Genomic DNA, 18,732 nt, shown 5'->3' with positions numbered 1-18,732 from the left:
TTGTCCCTATGGACAAGTAATTTGTTGGAAATTGAATGGTTTCAAATTGTCCATGAGAGAAGATTCAAGGTTTGGAATGTGGCTGTCCCTCACCCCTTTCATTGTCCCTATGGACAAATAATTTGGTAGAAATTGAATGGTTTCAAATTGTCCATGAGGGAAGATTCATGGTTTGGAATGTGGCTGTCCCTCCCCCCTTTCATTGTCCATATGGACAAATAATTTGGTGGAAATTGAATGGTTTCAAATTGTCCATGAGAGAAGATTCAGGGTTTGGAATGTGGCTAGTCCCTCCCCCCTTTGATTGTCCATATGGACAAATAGTTGTGTGGAAATTGAATGGTTTAAAATTGTCCATGAGAGAAGATTCAGGGTTTGGAATGTGGCTGTCCCTCCCCCCTTTCATTGTCCATATGGACAAATACTTTGGTGGAAATTGAATGGTTTCAAATTGTCCATGAGAGAAGATTCATGGTTTGGAATGTGGCTGTCCCTCCCCCCTTTCATTGTCCATATGGACAAATAATTTGGTGGAAATTGAATGGTTTCAAATTGTCCATGAGAGAAGATTTGGATGAAGGCTTTCAAAATGGATATTCACTTTACTAGAGGACAAAAAAAAAGGCAGCTTACATGCTGGACCTGTTGTCAGAAGGTTTTTACCTTCACAGTTTGGGTAATACCAATTAGCAAACCTTCTAACCCTCATAAAGATAACAAGAAGGCATCTTTTTTCATTGAACTTGACACAGATTAATAATCCTCGAACAGTGTGGCATATGTGTGCCAATTGCGATCATTTTATATCTGCCTACTTTTGCTAGAATTTAATTTATGAGAGTGGCATGCAATATGGATGTTATCTGTGATGCTGCATTGGCCATGGTGAATTTAAGAGCCCGACAAGAGAGTTGAGAATAGGAGGTTTTATAATTGGTTTTACTTAACATTCGATTGATTTGTTCTACTGTCCTCTGCAGTAAGAGAGGTAAGGAAGCTTAAGGTGACTGTGACTATGTTTATTTTAATTCGAAAGATGATTTCCTAAAATAAAAGCTTGTCTGATTTTTGTGGGATTGGAGGTTAAGCTGGTTGACATAAAGAGAACTTGTAAGTTGTATATGATGGTTTGAGTTGTGGATTAGGAGGATTGATAATTGGTGTTACCTTAACATTCGATTGACTTATTTTACTGTCCTCTGTAGTAAGGAAGCTTAAGGTGACCATGACTATGTTTATTTTAATTTGAAAGATGATTTCCTAAAATAAAAGCTTGTCTAATTTTTGTGGGATTGGAGGTTAAGCTGGTTGACATAATTTTTCTTTTGATAGATAAGCACCATTCCTCGGTGTTCATCTAATAGATGGCTGAACAAATAGTGATTCAAGGTTTGAAATGTGGCTGTCCCTCCCCCCTTTCATTGTCCATATGGACAAATAATTTGGTGGAAATCGAATGGTTTCAAATGATCCGTGAGAGAAGATTTGGATGAAAGCTTTCAAAATCGAAATTCACTTTGCTAGAGCACAAAAAAAAGGCAGCTTTCATGCTGGACCTGTTGATAGAAGGTTTTTACCTTCACAGTTTGGGTAACACCAATTAGCAAACATTCTAACCCTCATAAAGATAACAAGAAGGCAGCTTTGTTCCAAGAAATTGACACAGATTAATAATCCTTGAGTAGTGTGGCATATATCTCCCAATTGCAGACATTAATTATCTGCCTACTTTTTCTAGAATTTAATTTATCTGACTAGCACGTAATATGGATTTTATCTGTGTTGCTGCATTGGCCATGGTCAATTTAAGATCCAGACAAGAGAGTCGAGGATTAGCAGGTTTGATAATTGGTGTAACCTTAACATTCAATTTATTTGTTTTACTGTCCTCTGCAGTAAGAGACGTAAGGAAGCTTAAGGTGACCATGACTACGTTTATTTTAATTTGAAAGATGGTTTCCTAAAAAAAATAGCTTGTCTGGATTTTGTGGGATTGGATCTTAAGCTGGTTGACATAATGTTTTTTGAGAGATAAACATAATTACTGGGACTTCATTTAATAGATGGTTGAACAAAAAGTCATTCAAGGTTTGAAATGAAGCTGCCCCTCCCCCAATTTATTTTCCACATGGACAAATAATTTGCTGGAAATTGAATGGTTTCAAATTTGCCATGAAAAAAGATTTGGATGAAGGTTGTGAAAATTGAAATTCACTTTACTAGAGGACTCGAAAAAAAAAGGCATGTCACATGCTGGACCTGTTGATGATTTTAGACACAATGATGCCAGCTGTGATCAGATGATTAAAGTATGTCAGTGCTTAATCTGGAGTTTTGTCAATATGATCACTACGAACTTCAAAAGTGTTACTGTATATATAGGTGGAACTAACAAAGTTAAGGAATAAGTAGAGCTAATTTATTCTTGGTCTATGTTATTATCACTCTTATATTGTTGGTGGGTACAGAAGGTATCAAAGAACATTTCTATCAAAGAAAATATTTATGGCTAGGCCTATGGTGTCGGAACTTTTTATTTGACTGAAGCGAGAAATCAGATTACTGCTAGAATTCAGAAGTTAACGAGGAAGGAGCTAAAGAGAAGTTGTAAGTTGTATGATGGTTTGAGTGTGGGATTTTGATTAATTAGGCAAGGTATGTTGGAGTTTTTGTACTTTTAGACCATTTGGTTTATATGGGTATGCAAACTAATATGCTGGATTGTGCAGCTTGATTTTCTGTACCTAACCGTTTGAGGTTTGACATTGTGCAATTCTGATTTCGTTTTTCATAAAGGGAGAGTGCCCGTGATGGAAATAATTTTTTTTTCCAAGAAATACTCTAGGCAATGAAATACAGTTTGATTGTCATAGGCAAACAATTTCTTAGAACTACAAACTTTATGACCGTCTAATGTAAAATGGGTTGCAGTAAACAGGTTGTATTTTTGAAATTAGGGTTTTAGAGTTGGTATTATTTGTTACAGTTTTAATCTTATATTGGACTTATTCCAACAGAAAACAATATTGTCTTATTGCGGTGTTTTGTTGTGTTGGGTTTATAAATAAACTATTAGTGTCAACTTTTATGCCTTGTTTTTGAGGGGAAGAGAGAACCGAGTCAGATGGAAGTGGGAAAGATAGAAAGGATAAAGATGAGTGAAAATACCTGAGAAATAAAGTTACATGTGTTTGGTTGAAGAAAATATAAAAGAGACGTTGCGAGAGAGATGAGTAGCGATAAGTGAGAAATAAAACAGTGGATGTCGCTGTTTTTAAAATTATTTCTCCATCTTTCTCTCCTGCTAAACAGCTTACATTAGTTTCACCCTTTTCATTTCTTCATAACCAAAGTCACCATTAGTACCACATGATTATGCGACATAGAAATTTCTTTTTTTCATAGTATTTGAGACCTTTATTAGATGAGTACTCCTCATATTTCTGGTGTTTCCTTTATTTGAAATGATGGTAAGGGCTTGTTTGTATAGGCTTCGCTGTAGACGCTTATAGGACAGAAAAATGTTTATGGAGAAGTTTATCTAAACATATCCTTAGTCTATTATACTCTTATTGGATCCTCCCTTGTGTGTTATTTTCTTGATATGATGGTTGAACAAATGGTGATTCAAGGTTTGGAATATGGCTGTCCCTCCCCCCTTTCATTGTCCATATGGACAAATAATTTGGTGGAAATTGAATGGTTTCAAATTTTCCATGAGAGAAGATTTAAGGTTTGGAATGTGGCTGTCCCTCCCCCCTTTCATTGTCCATATGGACAAATAATTTGGTGGAAATTGAATGGTTTCAAATTGTCCATGAGCGAAGATTCATGGTTTGGAATGTGGCTGGCCCTCCCCCCTTTCATTGTCCCTCCCCCCTTTCATTGTCCATATGGACAAATAATTTGGTGGAAATTGAATGGTTTCAAATTGTCCGTGAGAGAAAATTCAGGGTTTGGAATGTGGCTGTCCCTCCCCGCTTTCATTGTCCATATGGACAAATAATTGTGTGGGAATTGAATGGTTTAGAATTTTGCATGAGAGAAGATTTATGGTTTGGAATGTGGCTGTCCCTCCCCCCTTTCATTGTCCATATGGACAAATAATTTGGTGGAAACTGAATGGTTTCAAATTGTCCATGAGAGAAGATTTGGATGAAGGCTTTCAAAATGAATATTCACTTTACTAGAGGACAAAAAAAAAGGCAGCTTACATGCTGGACCTGTTGTCAGAAGGTTTTTACCTTCACAGTTTGGGTAATACCAATTAGCAAACCTTCTAACCCTCATAAAGATAACAAGAAGGCAACTTTTTTCCATGAACTTGACACAGATTAATAATCCTCTAACAGTGTGGCATATGTGTCCCAATTGCAATCGTTCTATATCTGCCTACTTTTGCTAGAATTTAATTTATCAGACTGGCATGTAATATGGATATTATCTGTGAGGCTGCATTGGCCATGGTGAATTTAAGAGCCCGACAAGAGAGTTGAGAATAGGAGGTTTGATAATTGGTTTTACTTAACATTCGATTGATTTGTTCTACTGTCCTCTGCAGTAAGAGAGGTAAGGAAGCTTAAGGTGACCGTGACTATGTTTATTTTAATTTGAAAGATGATTTCCTAAAATAAAACCTTGTCTGATTTTTGTGGGATTGGAGGTTAAGCTGGTTGATATAAAGAGAAGTTGTAAGTTGTATATGATGGTTTGAGTTGTGGATTAGGAGGTTTGATAATTGGTGTTACCTTAACATTCGATTGACTTATTTTACTGTCCTCTGCAGTAAGGAAGCTTAAGGTGACCATGACTATGTTTATTTTAATTTGAAACATGATTTCCTAAAATAAAAGCTTGTCTGATTTTTGTGGGATTGGAGGTTAAGCTGGTTGACATAATTTTTCTTTTGATAGATAAGCACGATTCCTCGGTGTTCATCTAATAGATGGTTCAACAAATAGTGATTCAAGGTTTGAAATATGGCTGTCCCTCCCCCTTTCATTGTCCATATGGACAAATAATTTGGTGAAAATGGAATGGTTTCAAATGATCCATGAGAGAAGATTTGGATGAAAGCTTTCGAAATTGAAATTCACTTTGCTAGAGCACAAAAAAAAAAGGCAGCTTTCATGCTGGACCTGTTGATAGAAGGTTTTTAGCTTCACAGTTTGGGTAACACCAATTAGCAAACCTTCTAACCCTCATAAAGATAACAAGAAGGCAGCTTTGTTCCATGAAATTGACACAGATTAATAATCCTTGAATAGTGTGGCATATGTCTCCCAATTGCAAACATTCATTATCTGCCTACTTTTTCTAGAATTTAATTTATCTGACTAGCACGTAATATGGATTTTATCTGTGTTGCTGCATTGGCCATGGTCAATTTAAGATCCTGACAAGAGAGTCGAGGATTAGCAGGTTTGATAATTGGTGTAACCTTAACATTCGATTTATTTGTTTTACTGTCCTCTGCAGTAAGAGACGTAGGGAAGCTTAAGGTGACCATGACTATGCTTATTTTAATTTGAAAGATGGTTTCCTAAAAAAAATAGCTTGTCTGATTTTTGTGGGATTGGATCTTAACCTGGTTGACATAATGTTTTTTGAGAGATAAGCATAATTACTGGGACTTCATTTAATAGATGGTTGAACAAAAAGTCATTCAAGGTTTGAAATGAAGCTGTCCCTCCCCCAATTTATTTTCCACATGGACAAATAATTTGCTGGAAATTGAATGGTTTCAAATTTGCCATGAGAAAAGATTTGGATGAAGGTTGTGAAAATTGAAATTCACTTTACTAGAGGACTCGAAAAAAAGAGGCATGTCACATGCTGGACCTGTTGAGGATTTTAGACACACTGATGCCAGCTGTTGTCAGATGATTAAAGTATGTCTGTGCATAACTGGAGTTTTGTCAATATGATCACTACGAACTTCAAAAGTTTTACTGTATATATAGGTGGAACTAACAAAGTTAAGGAATAAGTAGAGCTAATTTATTCTTGGTCTATGTTATTATCACTCTTATATTGTTGGTGGGTACAGAAGGTATCAAAGAACATTTCTATCAAAGAAAATGTTTATGGCTAGGCCTATGGTGTCGGAACTTGTTATTTGACTCATGCGAGAAATCAGATGATTACTGCTAGAATTCCGAAGTTAACGAGGAAGGAGCTAAAGAGAAGTTGTAAGTTGTATGATGGTTTGAGTGTGGGATTTTGATTAATTAGGCGAGGTATGTTGGAATTTTTGTACTTTTAGACCATTTGGTTTATAAGGGTATGCAAACTAATATGCTGGATTGTGCATCTTGATTTTCTGTTCCTAACCGTTTGAGGTTTGACGTTGTGCAATTCTGATTTCGTTTTTCATAAAGGGAGAGTGCCCCTGATGGAAATAATTTTTTTTTCCAAGAAATACTCTAGGCAATGAAATACAGTTTGATTGATCATTGGCAAACATTTTCTTAGAACTACAAACTTTATGACTGTCTAATGTAAAATGGGTTGCAGTAAACAGGTTGTATTTTTGAAATTAGGGTTTTAGAGTTGGTATTATTTGTTACAGTTTTAATCTTATATTGGACTTATTCCAATAGAAAACAATATTGTCTTATTGCGGTGTTTTGTTGTGTTGGGTTTATAAATAAACTACTAGTGTCAACTGTTATGCCTTGTTTTTGAGGGGAAGAGAGAAATGAGTCAGATGGAAGTGGGAAAGATAGAAACGATAAAGATGAGTGAAAATACCTGGGAAATAAAGTTTCATGTGTTTGGTTGAAGAAAATATAAAAGAGACGTCGCGAGAGAGATGTGTAGAGATAAGTGAGAAAAAAAGTGGATGTCGCTGTTTTTAAAATTATTTCTCCATCTTTCTCTCCTGCTAAACAGCTTACATTAGTTTCACCCTCTTCATTTATTCACAACCAAAGTCACCATTAGTACCACATGATTATGCGACATAGATTTTATTTTTTCCATAGTATTTGAGACCTTTATTAGATGAGCACTCCTCATATTTCTGGTGTTTCCTTTATTTGAAATGATGGTAAGGGCTTGTTTGTATAGGCTTCGCTGTAGACGCTTATAGGACAGGCAAATGTTTATGGAGAAGTTTATCTAAACATATCCTTAGTCTATTATACTCTTATTGGATCCTCCCTTGTGTGTTATTTTCTTGATATGATGGTTGAACAAATGGTGATTCAAGGTTTGGAATCTGGCTGTCCCTCCCCCCTTTCATTGTCCCTATGGACAAGTAATTTGTTGGAAATTGAATGGTTTCAAATTATCCATGAGAGAAGATTCAAGGTTTGGAATGTGGCTGTCCCTCACCCCTTTCATTGTCCCTATGGACAAATAATTTGGTAGAAATTGAATGGTTTCAAATTGTCCATGAGGGAAGATTCATGGTTTGGAATGTGGCTGTCCCTCCCCCCTTTCATTGTCCATATGGACAAATAATTTGGTGGAAATTGAATGGTTTCAAATTGTCCATGAGAGAAGATTCAGGGTTTGGAATGTGGCTGTCCCTCCCCCCTTTCATTGTCCATATGGACAAATAAATAATTTGGTGGAAATTGAATGGTTTCAAATTGTCCATGAGAGAAGATTTGGATGAAGGCTTTCAAAATGGATATTCACTTTACTAGAGGACAAAAAAAAAGGCAGCTTACATGCCGGACCTGTTGTGAGAAGGTTTTTACCTTCACAGTTTGGGTAACACCAATTAGCAAACATTCTAACCCTCATAAAGATAACAAGAAGGCAGCTTTGTTCCAAGAAATTGACACAGATTAATAATCCTTGAGTAGTGTGGCATATGTCTCCCAATTGCAGACATTAATTATCTGCCTACTTTTTCTAGAATTTAATTTATCTGACTAGCACGTAATATGGATTTTATCTGTGTTGCTGCATTGGCCATGGTCAATTTAAGATCCAGACAAGAGAGTCGAGGATTAGCAGGTTTGATAATTGGTGTAACCTTAACATTCAATTTCTTTGTTTTACTGTCCTCTGCAGTAAGAGACGTAAGGAAGCTTAAGGTGATCGTGACTACGTTTATTTTAATTTGAAAGATGGTTTCCTAAAAAAAAATAGCTTGTGTGGGTTTTGTGGGATTGGATCTTAAGCTGGTTGACATAATGTTTTTTGAGAGATAAGCATAATTACTGGGACTTCATTTAATAGATGGTTGAACAAAAAGTCATTCAAGGTTTGAAATGAAGCTGTCCCTCCCCCAATTTATTTTCCACATGGACAAATAATTTGCTGGAAATTGAATGGTTTCAAATTTGCCATGAGAAAAGATTTGGATGAAGGTTGTGAAAATTGAAATTCACTTTACAAGAGGACTCGAAAAAAAAAGGCATGTCACATGCTGGACCTGTTGATGATTTTAGACACAATGATGCCAGCTGTGGTCAGATGATTAAATTATGTCAGTGCTTAAGCTGGAGTTTTGTCAATATGATCACTACGAACTTCAAAAGTGTTACTGTATATATAGGTGGAACTAACAAAGCTAAGGAATAAGTAGAGCTAATTTATTCTTGGTCTATGTTATTATCACTCTTATATTGTTGGTGGGTACAGAAGGTATCAAAGAACATTTCTATCAAAGAAAATGTTTATGGCTAGGCCTATGGTGTCGGAACTTTTTATTTGACTCGTGCGAGAAATCAGATGATTACTGCTAGAATTCAGAAGCTAACGAGGAAGGAGCTAAAGAGAAGTTGTAAGTTGTATGATGGTTTGAGTGTGGGATTTTGATTAATTAGGCGAGGTATGTTGGAATTTTTGTACTTTTAGACCATTTGGTTTATATGGGTATGCAAACTAATATGCTGGATTGTGCAGCTTGATTTTCTGTTCCTAACCGTTTGAGGTTTGACATTGTGCAATTCTGATTTCGTTTTTCATAAAGGGAGAGTGCCCGTGATGGAAATAATTTTTTTTTCCAAGAAATACTCTAGGCAATGAAATACAGTTTGATTGTCATAGGCAAACAATTTCTTAGAACTACAAACTTTATGACCGTCTAATGTAAAATGGGTTGCAGTAAACAGGTTGTATTTTTGAAATTAGGGTTTTAGAGTTGGTATTATTTGTTACAGTTTTAATCTTATATTGGACTTATTCCAACAGAAAACAATATTGTCTTATTGCGGTGTTTTGTTGTGTTGGGTTTATAAATAAACTATTAGTGTCAACTTTTATGCCTTGTTTTTGAGGGGAAGAGTGAACCGAGTCAGATGGAAGTGGGAAAGATAGAAAGGATAAAGATGAGTGAAAATTCCTGAGAAATAAAGTTACATGTGTTTGGTTGAAGAAAATATAAAAGAGGCTTTGCGAGAGAGATGAGTACCGATAAGTGAGAAATAAAACAGTGGATGTCGCTGTTTTTAAAATTATTTCTCCATCTTTCTCTCCTGCTAAACAGCTTACATTAGTTTCACCCTTTTCATTTCTTCATAACCAAAGTCACCATTAGTACCACATGATTATGCGACATAGAAATTTCTTTTTTTCATAGTATTTGAGACCTTTATTATATGAGTACTCCTCATATTTCTGGTGTTTCCTTTATTTGAAATGATGGTAAGGGCTTGTTTGTATACGCTTCGCTGTAGACGCTTATAGGACAGAAAAATGTTTATGGAGAAGTTTATCTAATCATATCCTTAGTCTATTATACTCTTATTGGATCCTCCCTTGTGTGTTATTTTCTTGATATGATGGTTGAACAAATGGTGATTCAAGGTTTGGAATATGGCTGTCCCTCCCCCCTTTCATTGTCCATATGGACAAATAATTTGGTGGAAATTGAATGGTTTCAAATTGTCCATGAGAGAAGATTTAAGGTTTGGAATGTGGCTGTCCCTCCCCCCTTTCATTGTCCATATGGACAAATAATTTGGTGGAAATTGAATGGTTTCAAATTGTCCATGAGCGAAGATTCATGGTTTGGAATGTGGCTGGCCCTCCCCCCTTTCATTGTCCCTCCCCCCTTTCATTGTCCATATGGACAAATAATTTGGTGGAAATTGAATGGTTTCAAATTGTCCGTGAGAGAAGATTCAGGGTTTGGAATGTGGCTGTCCCTCCCCGCTTTCATTGTCCATATGGACAAATAATTGTGTGGAAATTGAATGGTTTAGAATTGTGCATGAGAGAAGATTTATGGTTTGGAATGTGGCTGTCCCTCCCCCCTTTCATTGTCCATATGGACAAATAATTTGGTGGAAATTGAATGGTTTCAAATTGTCCATGAGAGAAGATTTGGATGAAGGCTTTCAAAATGAATATTCACTTTACTAGAGGACAAAAAAAAAGGCAGCTTACATGCTGGACCTGTTGTCAGAAGGTTTTTACCTTCACAGTTTGGGTAATACCAATTAGCAAACCTTCTAACCCTCATAAAGATAACAAGAAGGCAGCTTTTTTCCATGAACTTGACACAGATTAATAATCCTCTAACAGTGTGGCATATGTGTCCCAAATGCAATCGTTCTATATCTGCCTACTTTTGCTAGAATTTAATTTATCAGACTGGCTTGTAATATGGATGTTATCTGTGATGCTGCATTGGCCATGGTGAATTTAAGAGCCCGACAAGAGAGTTGAGAATAGGAGGTTTGATAATTGGTTTTACTTAACATTCGATTGATTTGTTCTACTGTCCTCTGCAGTAAGAGAGGTAAGGAAGCTTAAGGTGACCGTTACTATGTTTATTTTAATTTGAAAGATGATTTCCTAAAATAAAAGCTTGTCTGATTTTTGTGGGATTGGAGGTTAAGCTGGTTGATATAAAGAGAAGTTGTAAGTTGTATATGATGGTTTGAGTTGTGGATTAGGAGGTTTGATAATTGGTGTTACCTTAACATTCGATTGACTTATTTTACTGTGTCCTCTGCAGTAAGGAAGCTTAAGGTGACCATGACTATGTTTATTTTAATTTGAAACATGATTTCCTAAAATAAAAGCTTGTCGGATTTTTGTGGGATTGGAGGTTAAGCTGGTTGACATAATTTTTCTTTTGATAGATAAGCACGATTCCTCGCTGTTCATCTAATAGATGGTTCAACAAATAGTGATTCAAGGTTTGAAATATGGCTGTCCCTCCCCCTTTCATTGTCCATATGGACAAATAATTTGGTGAAAATGGAATGGTTTCAAATGATCCATGAGAGAAGATTTGGATGAAAGCTTTCGAAATTGAAATTCACTTTGCTAGAGCACAAAAAAAAAAGGCAGCTTTCATGCTGGACCTGTTGATAGAAGGTTTTTAGCTTCACAGTTTGGGTAACACCAATTAGCAAACCTTCTAACCCTCATAAAGATAACAAGAAGGCAGCTTTGTTCCATGAAATTGACACAGATTAATAATCCTTGAATAGTGTGGCATATGTCTCCCAATTGCAAACATTCATTATCTGCCTACTTTTTCTAGAATTTAATTTATCTGACTAGCACGTAATATGGATTTTATCTGTGTTGCTGCATTGGCCATGGTCAATTTAAGATCCTGACAAGAGAGTCGAGGATTAGCAGGTTTGATAATTGGTGTAACCTTAACATTCGATTTATTTGTTTTACTGTCCTCTGCAGTAAGAGACGTAGGGAAGCTTAAGGTGACCATGACTATGCTTATTTTAATTTGAAAGATGGTTTCCTAAAAAAAATAGCTTGTCTGATTTTTGTGGGATTGGATCTTAAGCTGGTTGACATAATGTTTTTTGAGAGATAAGCATAATTACTGGGACTTCATTTAATAGATGGTTGAACAAAAAGTCATTCAAGGTTTGAAATGAAGCTGTCCCTCCCCCAATTTATTTTCCACATGGACAAATAATTTGCTGGAAATTGAATGGTTTCAAATTTGCCATGAGAAAAGATTTGGATGAAGGTTGTGAAAATTGAAATTCACTTTACTAGAGGACTCGAAAAAAAAAGGCATGTCACATGCTGGACCTGTTTAGGATTTTAGACACACTGATGCCAGCTGTTGTCAGATGATTAAAGTATGTCTGTGCATAAGCTGGAGTTTTGTCAATATGATCACTACGAACTTCAAAAGTGTTACTGTATATATAGGTGGAACTAACAAAGTTAAGGAATAAGTAGAGCTAATTTATTCTTGGTTTATGTTATTATCACTCTTATATTGTTGGTGGGTACAGAAGGTATCAAAGAACATTTCTATCAAAGAAAATGTTTATGGCTAGGCCTATGGTGTCGGAACTTTTTATTTGACTCATGCGAGAAATCAGATGATTACTGCTAGAATTCAGAAGTTAACGAGGAAGGAGCTAAAGAGAAGTTGTAAGTTGTATGATGGTTTGAGTGTGGGATTTTGATTAATTAGGCGAGGTATGTTGGAATTTTTGTACTTTTAGACCATTTGGTTTATATGGGTATGCAAACTAATATGCTGGATTGTGCAGCTTGATTTTCTGTTCCTAACCGTTTGAGGTTTGACATTGTGCAATTCTGATTTCGTTTTTCATAAAGGGAGAGTGCCCGTGATGGAAATATTTTTTTTTTCCAAGAAATACTCTAGGCAATGAAGTACAGTTTGATTGATCATAGGCAAACAATTTCTTAGAACTACAAACTTTATGACCGTCTAATGTAAAATGGGTTGCAGTAAACAGGTTGTATTTTTGAAATTAGGGTTTTAGAGTTGGTATTATTTGTTACAGTTTTAATCTTATATTGGAGTTATTCCAACAGAAAACAATATTGTCTTATTGTGGTGTTTTGTTGTGTTGGGTTTATAAATAAACTACTAGTGTCAACTTTTATGCCTTGTTTTTGAGGGGAAGAGAGAAACGAGTCAGATGGAAGTGGGAAAGATAGAAACGATAAAGATGAGTGAAAATACCTGAGAAATAAAGTTACATGTGTTTGGTTGAAGAAAATATAAAGGAGATGTTGCGAGAGAGATGTGTAGAGATAAGTGAGAAATAAAAAAGTGGATGTCGCTGTTTTTAAAATTATTTCTCCATCTTTTTCTCCTGCTACACAGCTTATTTTCTTGATATCATGGTCATCTTTGAATATTCGAGCTTATGGCTTTACCAGATTTGCTAAGTTTCAACTAATGCTTTATTTAATTCACAGTGGTTGTTTTCTGCAGGAACTAAATTTTGACTGGCAACGAGCAGCAACAAGCCTACTTGTTGCATTAGGCTCACATTTACCTGATCTCGTAAGATTTCTTGTTTTTCTTTTTAACTATTGAAATTGGTTTTTGTTTGTATTAAAAAATTTAGTTCAATAAAGAATGGAAAGATAGGTTTACAGAGCCATTGAAACAAGTATGACAAGAGAAAGAAAGATCGGTTGCATGCAACCCTACTCTAGTACAGTTTCTTTTTTAGCAGTTGAATCATAAGTTAAGAACTGTTGTCCATACTGCATAGTTTTGCTTTATCCTTGTACTTGGAATTATTGAAGTATTTTTCCATCAAGCTAAAATAATATCTCCCATTCATTTTACTTTCATGGGATGTACCACTGCCTTGCATATATATTTTATATAAACTCTTTTTTGCACATCCCCTAGTTTTCCCGGGATTTTTGATCTCATGTCTTTGATCTACCTTTCCCCTGGATTTGTGTTGCAGATGATGGAAGAAATTTTTCTTCATTTATCTGGGACCAATTCAGCAGTACAGGCTATGGTTCAAATCCTTGCAGAATTTGCTTCTAATGATCGTTAGTAATCAATTTTAACTATGTACATCGGCTGCCAAATTTTTCTGTGGGATCACACATTCAATTGTAAACGCTGATGAATGTTTCTTCCATATAAATCTGATACAGCCATGCAGTTCATTCCACGTTGGAAAGGTGTACTTTCCCAAATTTTGCCAATTCTTGGAAATGTACGAGAAATGCATCGCCCGATTTTTGCAAATGGTATGGTGATTTTTCTGTTACTTTGTTGATGGATATGTTTTTCTATCTTTGATGTCTTTTATTGGACGTCTTGGGCTTTTCCCAATCCATCACAGCCTTCACTTTATCTTGGTCCATCTCAACCCCCCTTTTCGAGATCAGATGACCTAGATATCTTATATGGACCTTACTAAACTCACATTTTTTCCTATTAGCCACCCAACTATTCTCCTCCAGCTTCCTCAACACTAACTCGACATGCTTCAAATGTTCCTCCCAAGATGGACTATACACCAATATGTCATCAAAGAATACTAACACGAATTTTCGCAGATAAGGCTGCATCAGACTGTTTATAGCACTTTGGAAGGTTACAGGTGCGTTGGTGAGGCAGAAGGGCATCACCATGAACTCATAATGGCCTTGGTGAGTCCTAAAAGCCGTTTTCTCTATATCCCCTTCCCCCATCTTAATCTGGTGGTATCCAGCCTTCAAATCCACTTTCGAGAAATACCTAGCCCCCCTGAATTCATCCAATAACTCTTCTATCACAAGGATGGGAAATTTGTTAGGTATAGTGGCTCGGTTCAGAGCTCTATAGTCCATGCTGTTGCAAAACAGTAGTAGGATGCTGGAATTAATAATTCTCTCATTCATACTTTTGAAACAATACATAGGTGTTTAAAAAGAAAGAAACTATTGTCTAGTTAAGGTAAAAAATCTCCTTAAATAAAGTCTCTAAATCAGGAGATATCTACCCAATAATACCTGATCTTAATAAAAGGAAATTTGCCCAATAATCACTAATCTTAATCCCTTAATTTTAGGGATTACACATAATTGCAGGATTACACATAATTGCTATATTAATTGTGTAATAAATTCACATATTTTGACACCCCCTTCAAGCTGAGGAATAGATATTGGTCATTCCCAGCTTGCTTATAAGATCTTGGAAGATAGAGCTATTGAGACCTTTTGTTAACACATCAGCTACTTGTTGCCTGGATGGGACATATGCCATGCATATTAGACCTTCGTCTACTTTTTCTTTGATGAAGTGTCTATCTATTTCAACGTGTTTTGTCCGGTCATGTTGAACCGGATTATGTGCAATTTCTATTGCTGATTTATTATCACAGTACAGTTTCATGGGACCCTTCAAATCAACTTTCAAATCATCTAGAATAATTTTTATCCATAATAATTCACATATTCCTTGAGCAAGTGCTCTGAACTCTGACTCAGCTGATGATCTAGACATTACATTCTGTTTTTTACTTCTCCAAGTTACTAAATTTCCACCCAGGAAAGTACAATATCCAGTAGTCGATCTTCTATCCAGTATTTAGCCTTGTGGGCTTTTTTAATAAAGGGTTGTTTTGGCCTTGTGGGCTTTTTTGGCCACAACCCACATGGGCTAGGGCCAAATCTTATCAAATGGACTAACTTGACAACTCTAGCTCTAACATTAAGTGTTCTCTTTTGTAAACGGAATAGAAACACACGTTAAATATTGCTTTTTGTTACTTGAGAAGTTGTTTGCTTTATATTTTATCTTATATATACAAAATAAGGCAGATGAAATTGTATTTGTACGGGTAATATTCAGGTTCACTGCAGAATATGAAATTATTAGCTTATGATTAATCATTATTTCTGTTAAATTGTTAGGCACCTTTGAAACAAAGACCAGAAAAACAAGACAGAAGAACCAGAGATAAACTCTCAAACTGAATTATTCACTTATTAGCTGTTAAAGAACAATGTTTACAAAGGAAAAAGCTTCCTTTCACACAAGTTATTCCCTGTCACCGAAGTAAAAGACTTTCAATACCGAAAAGATAGCCCCGTAACCTCTTCCAAATGGAAACTATTTATTGACTGTCTTAGAAAGTCTCTCCTTGAAAACAACTAAATAAATAACCCCTTTTATTTCTAAATGCCCTTGTGTAATATGCATTTCTCTATCTCAATATTTCCTTCCTAACAATACCCACTACTGCCAAAACAATCTTGCTCCCAAGGTTGAATTTTGAAAATTGATCTTTAATGGTAGAAGTGTTTTCCCTCGTGCCAGTCTTTTCTATATTCTTGAACACAGTTCAATGAAATCATGTTCATGGGAAACTGGAGAGAAGGCTTTGCTACTTGCAAAAATTGCTCTAATCTCAGTTGCAATTTCCTTGCCAACTCTATCATCAATGAATATAGATCCAACAATAAACTCAACTTCAACATGTTCTTTACCCTGGTACATTCTAAAAGTTTGGTATATCCATGAATCAATCTGTTGATGCACTTCATGCACAATTGGTGCTCAAAAAACTATAAGAGGTGTTAAACAAGAGGAGACTTCTTGTTGGAATTGCTGGGAGATGGTAAACCGTCAAGTCTAAAAGTATGTGCTGTAGAAATCTGACCAATTCCATCAAATCCATTGTTGGCGTAAGATTTATGTGTGCTCTATTGAATCTTCGACCTTGCTTCTGGTGGTATATTCATTAAGTTTCCCTTCCTTCACAGAATAAGTTAATTGTTCTAGACTCATTGTCATTATCTCAAATAAGAGGATTATAATCAACAAGTACCAGGTTTTTCCCATTGGAAAAGTCTACTTTTCCCGTTTTTCTCTATTGAACAAGCAAGAGATTCAGATACTACATCATGATGTTGAGCCATAGTCACAACTTCAGCCAAAGAGTCTGCTTTTGGACCTATGTCATTCTTACCTTTAAAATACTCAAACTGCCTTTTGCCAACAAATCTTTTACTCATAACAGTTGTCAACTCCTCCCAAGATGGATTCATGGTCTTTTGGCGCCAGAACTTGAACTAGTGACTAGTGTTTCCCTCCAAGTTGTTATACGCCAGGTGGAAATCTTCCATTTAAGAGATGTTTTGTACCTCAGAATCTTTTACCTGAAGTTATCCCTCCTAAAGGACCAATTCCCACAAACATTGACAACTCCAACCTTTTAACCCAAGGGTGAATTGGTTCTTCTTCCACTTTATTAAAAGCATTATTGTCCTTGTTCTCCTAATCATAGTTGTTATTCGGGACTGATTGTTCTTCCTTCTTCTCTTCTACATCGGTCGAATTCTACCACCCATTCGGACCCCTTTTCATTCTTCTTGATAACTTTAAGCAATTCTTTAAGTTCTTTCATATTTTGTATTGAAGATCCCATATTAACAAGAGATAATATTAATGTATACTCTACAAAAATAATATAATTTAATAGGGGTTTATTGCCGGCTTTTTTAAAAACTCCTTAAATTCCCGGCGGTTTTGTTAAAACCGCCTTAAATTCCCAGCTATTTTGTTAAAACCACCTTAAATTCCCGACGGTTTTGTTAAAGCAAATCATATCTGGAAAGATTTTTGTTAAAGCAACAAATAATACTTTAGCATGGGTAGTGTATGATTGGCCTACAACAATTTTGTTCGTCTTTTTTCCTTCCCTTTATTCTTTCCATTGTTCGAAAGTTCTGCATGATTCTTGTCTAGCTAATTATCAGGCTCAACTACATGCTAGCATATTCTTGGTGGGATTTTATGTTAAATCATTTCTATTCTACTGCTTATGATTAGTTGTTTTCACCCTACCTGTCAAGGGGTGGCCAATGGGATTGTCTCAATTTTTAGTTTTAAAGTCAAGGGTGGCCAATGGCAACAAATTTAAGAAGTAATGTTAGAATCATCAATGTCATTCGGACTTGACCCTAAGCTTTCTCATGAAACCTGTATTGCTTTCCATGAATTGCTTATATCAATTGTTGTTGTTAAATCCTGATTCAGATCTTGAGTTGTATTGGTGGCAGGATTGTAATTTCGTGAGATTCAGAATCTTGCCCTTTATATTTCTAAAGAGAAAGTTATCTGACCAATTATGAGTGGTATTGGATTTTGAGCTTATGAATTTTTAATTCTAGTTCAATGATAAGAAGAATTATGTGAGACATCATTTGATTATTGTCTATGATTACAGAATGCATATGTAAATGGTTCAGTCTTGATCATATGGTTTAGGCAGCTAGAAGAAATGTGGAAATTATCTCATGTGAGAGTAAATATTTTATATGCTTGTTTTTTCTTAATAGAAGTGGAATTTAATTTAACATATTGCCTACTTATGCAGCTGGTTATCTTCACATAATCAATCAAATGAAAGAGCTCATAACTGGCAAGAAGGCCTATTTGGTTATGGGAAATCCACCTGATAAACTTTCCTGAGGTGAAATTTACTACATCCGTAGTATATATTTCAGTCTATCTTTTTGTAAAAACTTTCTAAAATTAATATATTAACAATTAGAAAATTATTTTCTCACTGATATATATATATATATATATATATATATATATATATATATATATACTTTATTTTATCATATTTTCTCATTGATATAGATATTTTATGATATTTTTCTCATTTGAATAAAGTTATTGTTATTTTACTTAGGAGTGGAACATATATTGATCATTTTGTCTTAATAAAGTTAATGCATATCATTAATATATTAACAATTAACTATTATTTTATTTTTATATTGTAGGTATCTGTTCAAAGTGTACCAAATGATGAAGGCAATGAAAAACAACAAAATTGATAATTGTAATTTAGAAAATGTTTATTTTAATTTTTAAGATTCAACATGTTATTTCTTAAGTTGAATAATTAATTGTATTTTTAACATTTACTAGTACAAGCCAAAAGATGGCTAATTATTTTCTCAATGCACAGAAAAAGAATTTCATAAAAATGTAAGAATTGTTATCCAACTTGATGCACAAAAGAGTAGCATAAATATTACAAA

General features: G+C 35.2%; 1 protein-coding gene across 6 annotated transcripts in view; it reads left to right on the top strand.

The window, feature by feature from the left end:
• The window catches only part of LOC148197686 (uncharacterized), a 21,786-nt gene extending 3,054 nt beyond the window's left edge, over positions 1-18,732 (top strand). For 2 of the 6 annotated variants that reach the window (XM_088115941.1, XM_088115940.1), the window contains exons 8-12: positions 13,148-13,219; positions 13,638-13,728; positions 13,837-13,932; positions 18,054-18,149; positions 18,472-18,732. In XM_088115941.1, the coding sequence (XP_087972067.1) occupies positions 13,148-13,219; positions 13,638-13,728; positions 13,837-13,932; positions 18,054-18,148 (354 nt within the window). In that variant the 3' untranslated portion in view covers position 18,149; positions 18,472-18,732. Of the gene's footprint in view, positions 1-13,147; positions 13,220-13,637; positions 13,729-13,836; positions 13,933-14,244; positions 14,338-17,736; positions 17,812-17,903; positions 17,982-18,053; positions 18,150-18,471 lie in introns of all 6 variants that reach the window. The other 4 variants (XR_015786783.1, XR_015786784.1, XR_015786786.1 and 1 more) reach the window with 4 other exon arrangements.

The sequence above is a fragment of the Vigna umbellata genome, chromosome 5 (genome assembly GCF_029865625.1).
Source record: "Vigna umbellata cultivar VRB3 chromosome 5, Vumbellata_1.0, whole genome shotgun sequence".
Lineage (NCBI taxonomy): Eukaryota > Viridiplantae > Streptophyta > Magnoliopsida > Fabales > Fabaceae > Vigna > Vigna umbellata.
The sequence above is the reverse complement of the archived record's forward strand: the minus strand, read 5'-3'. Positions and strand labels throughout refer to the sequence as shown.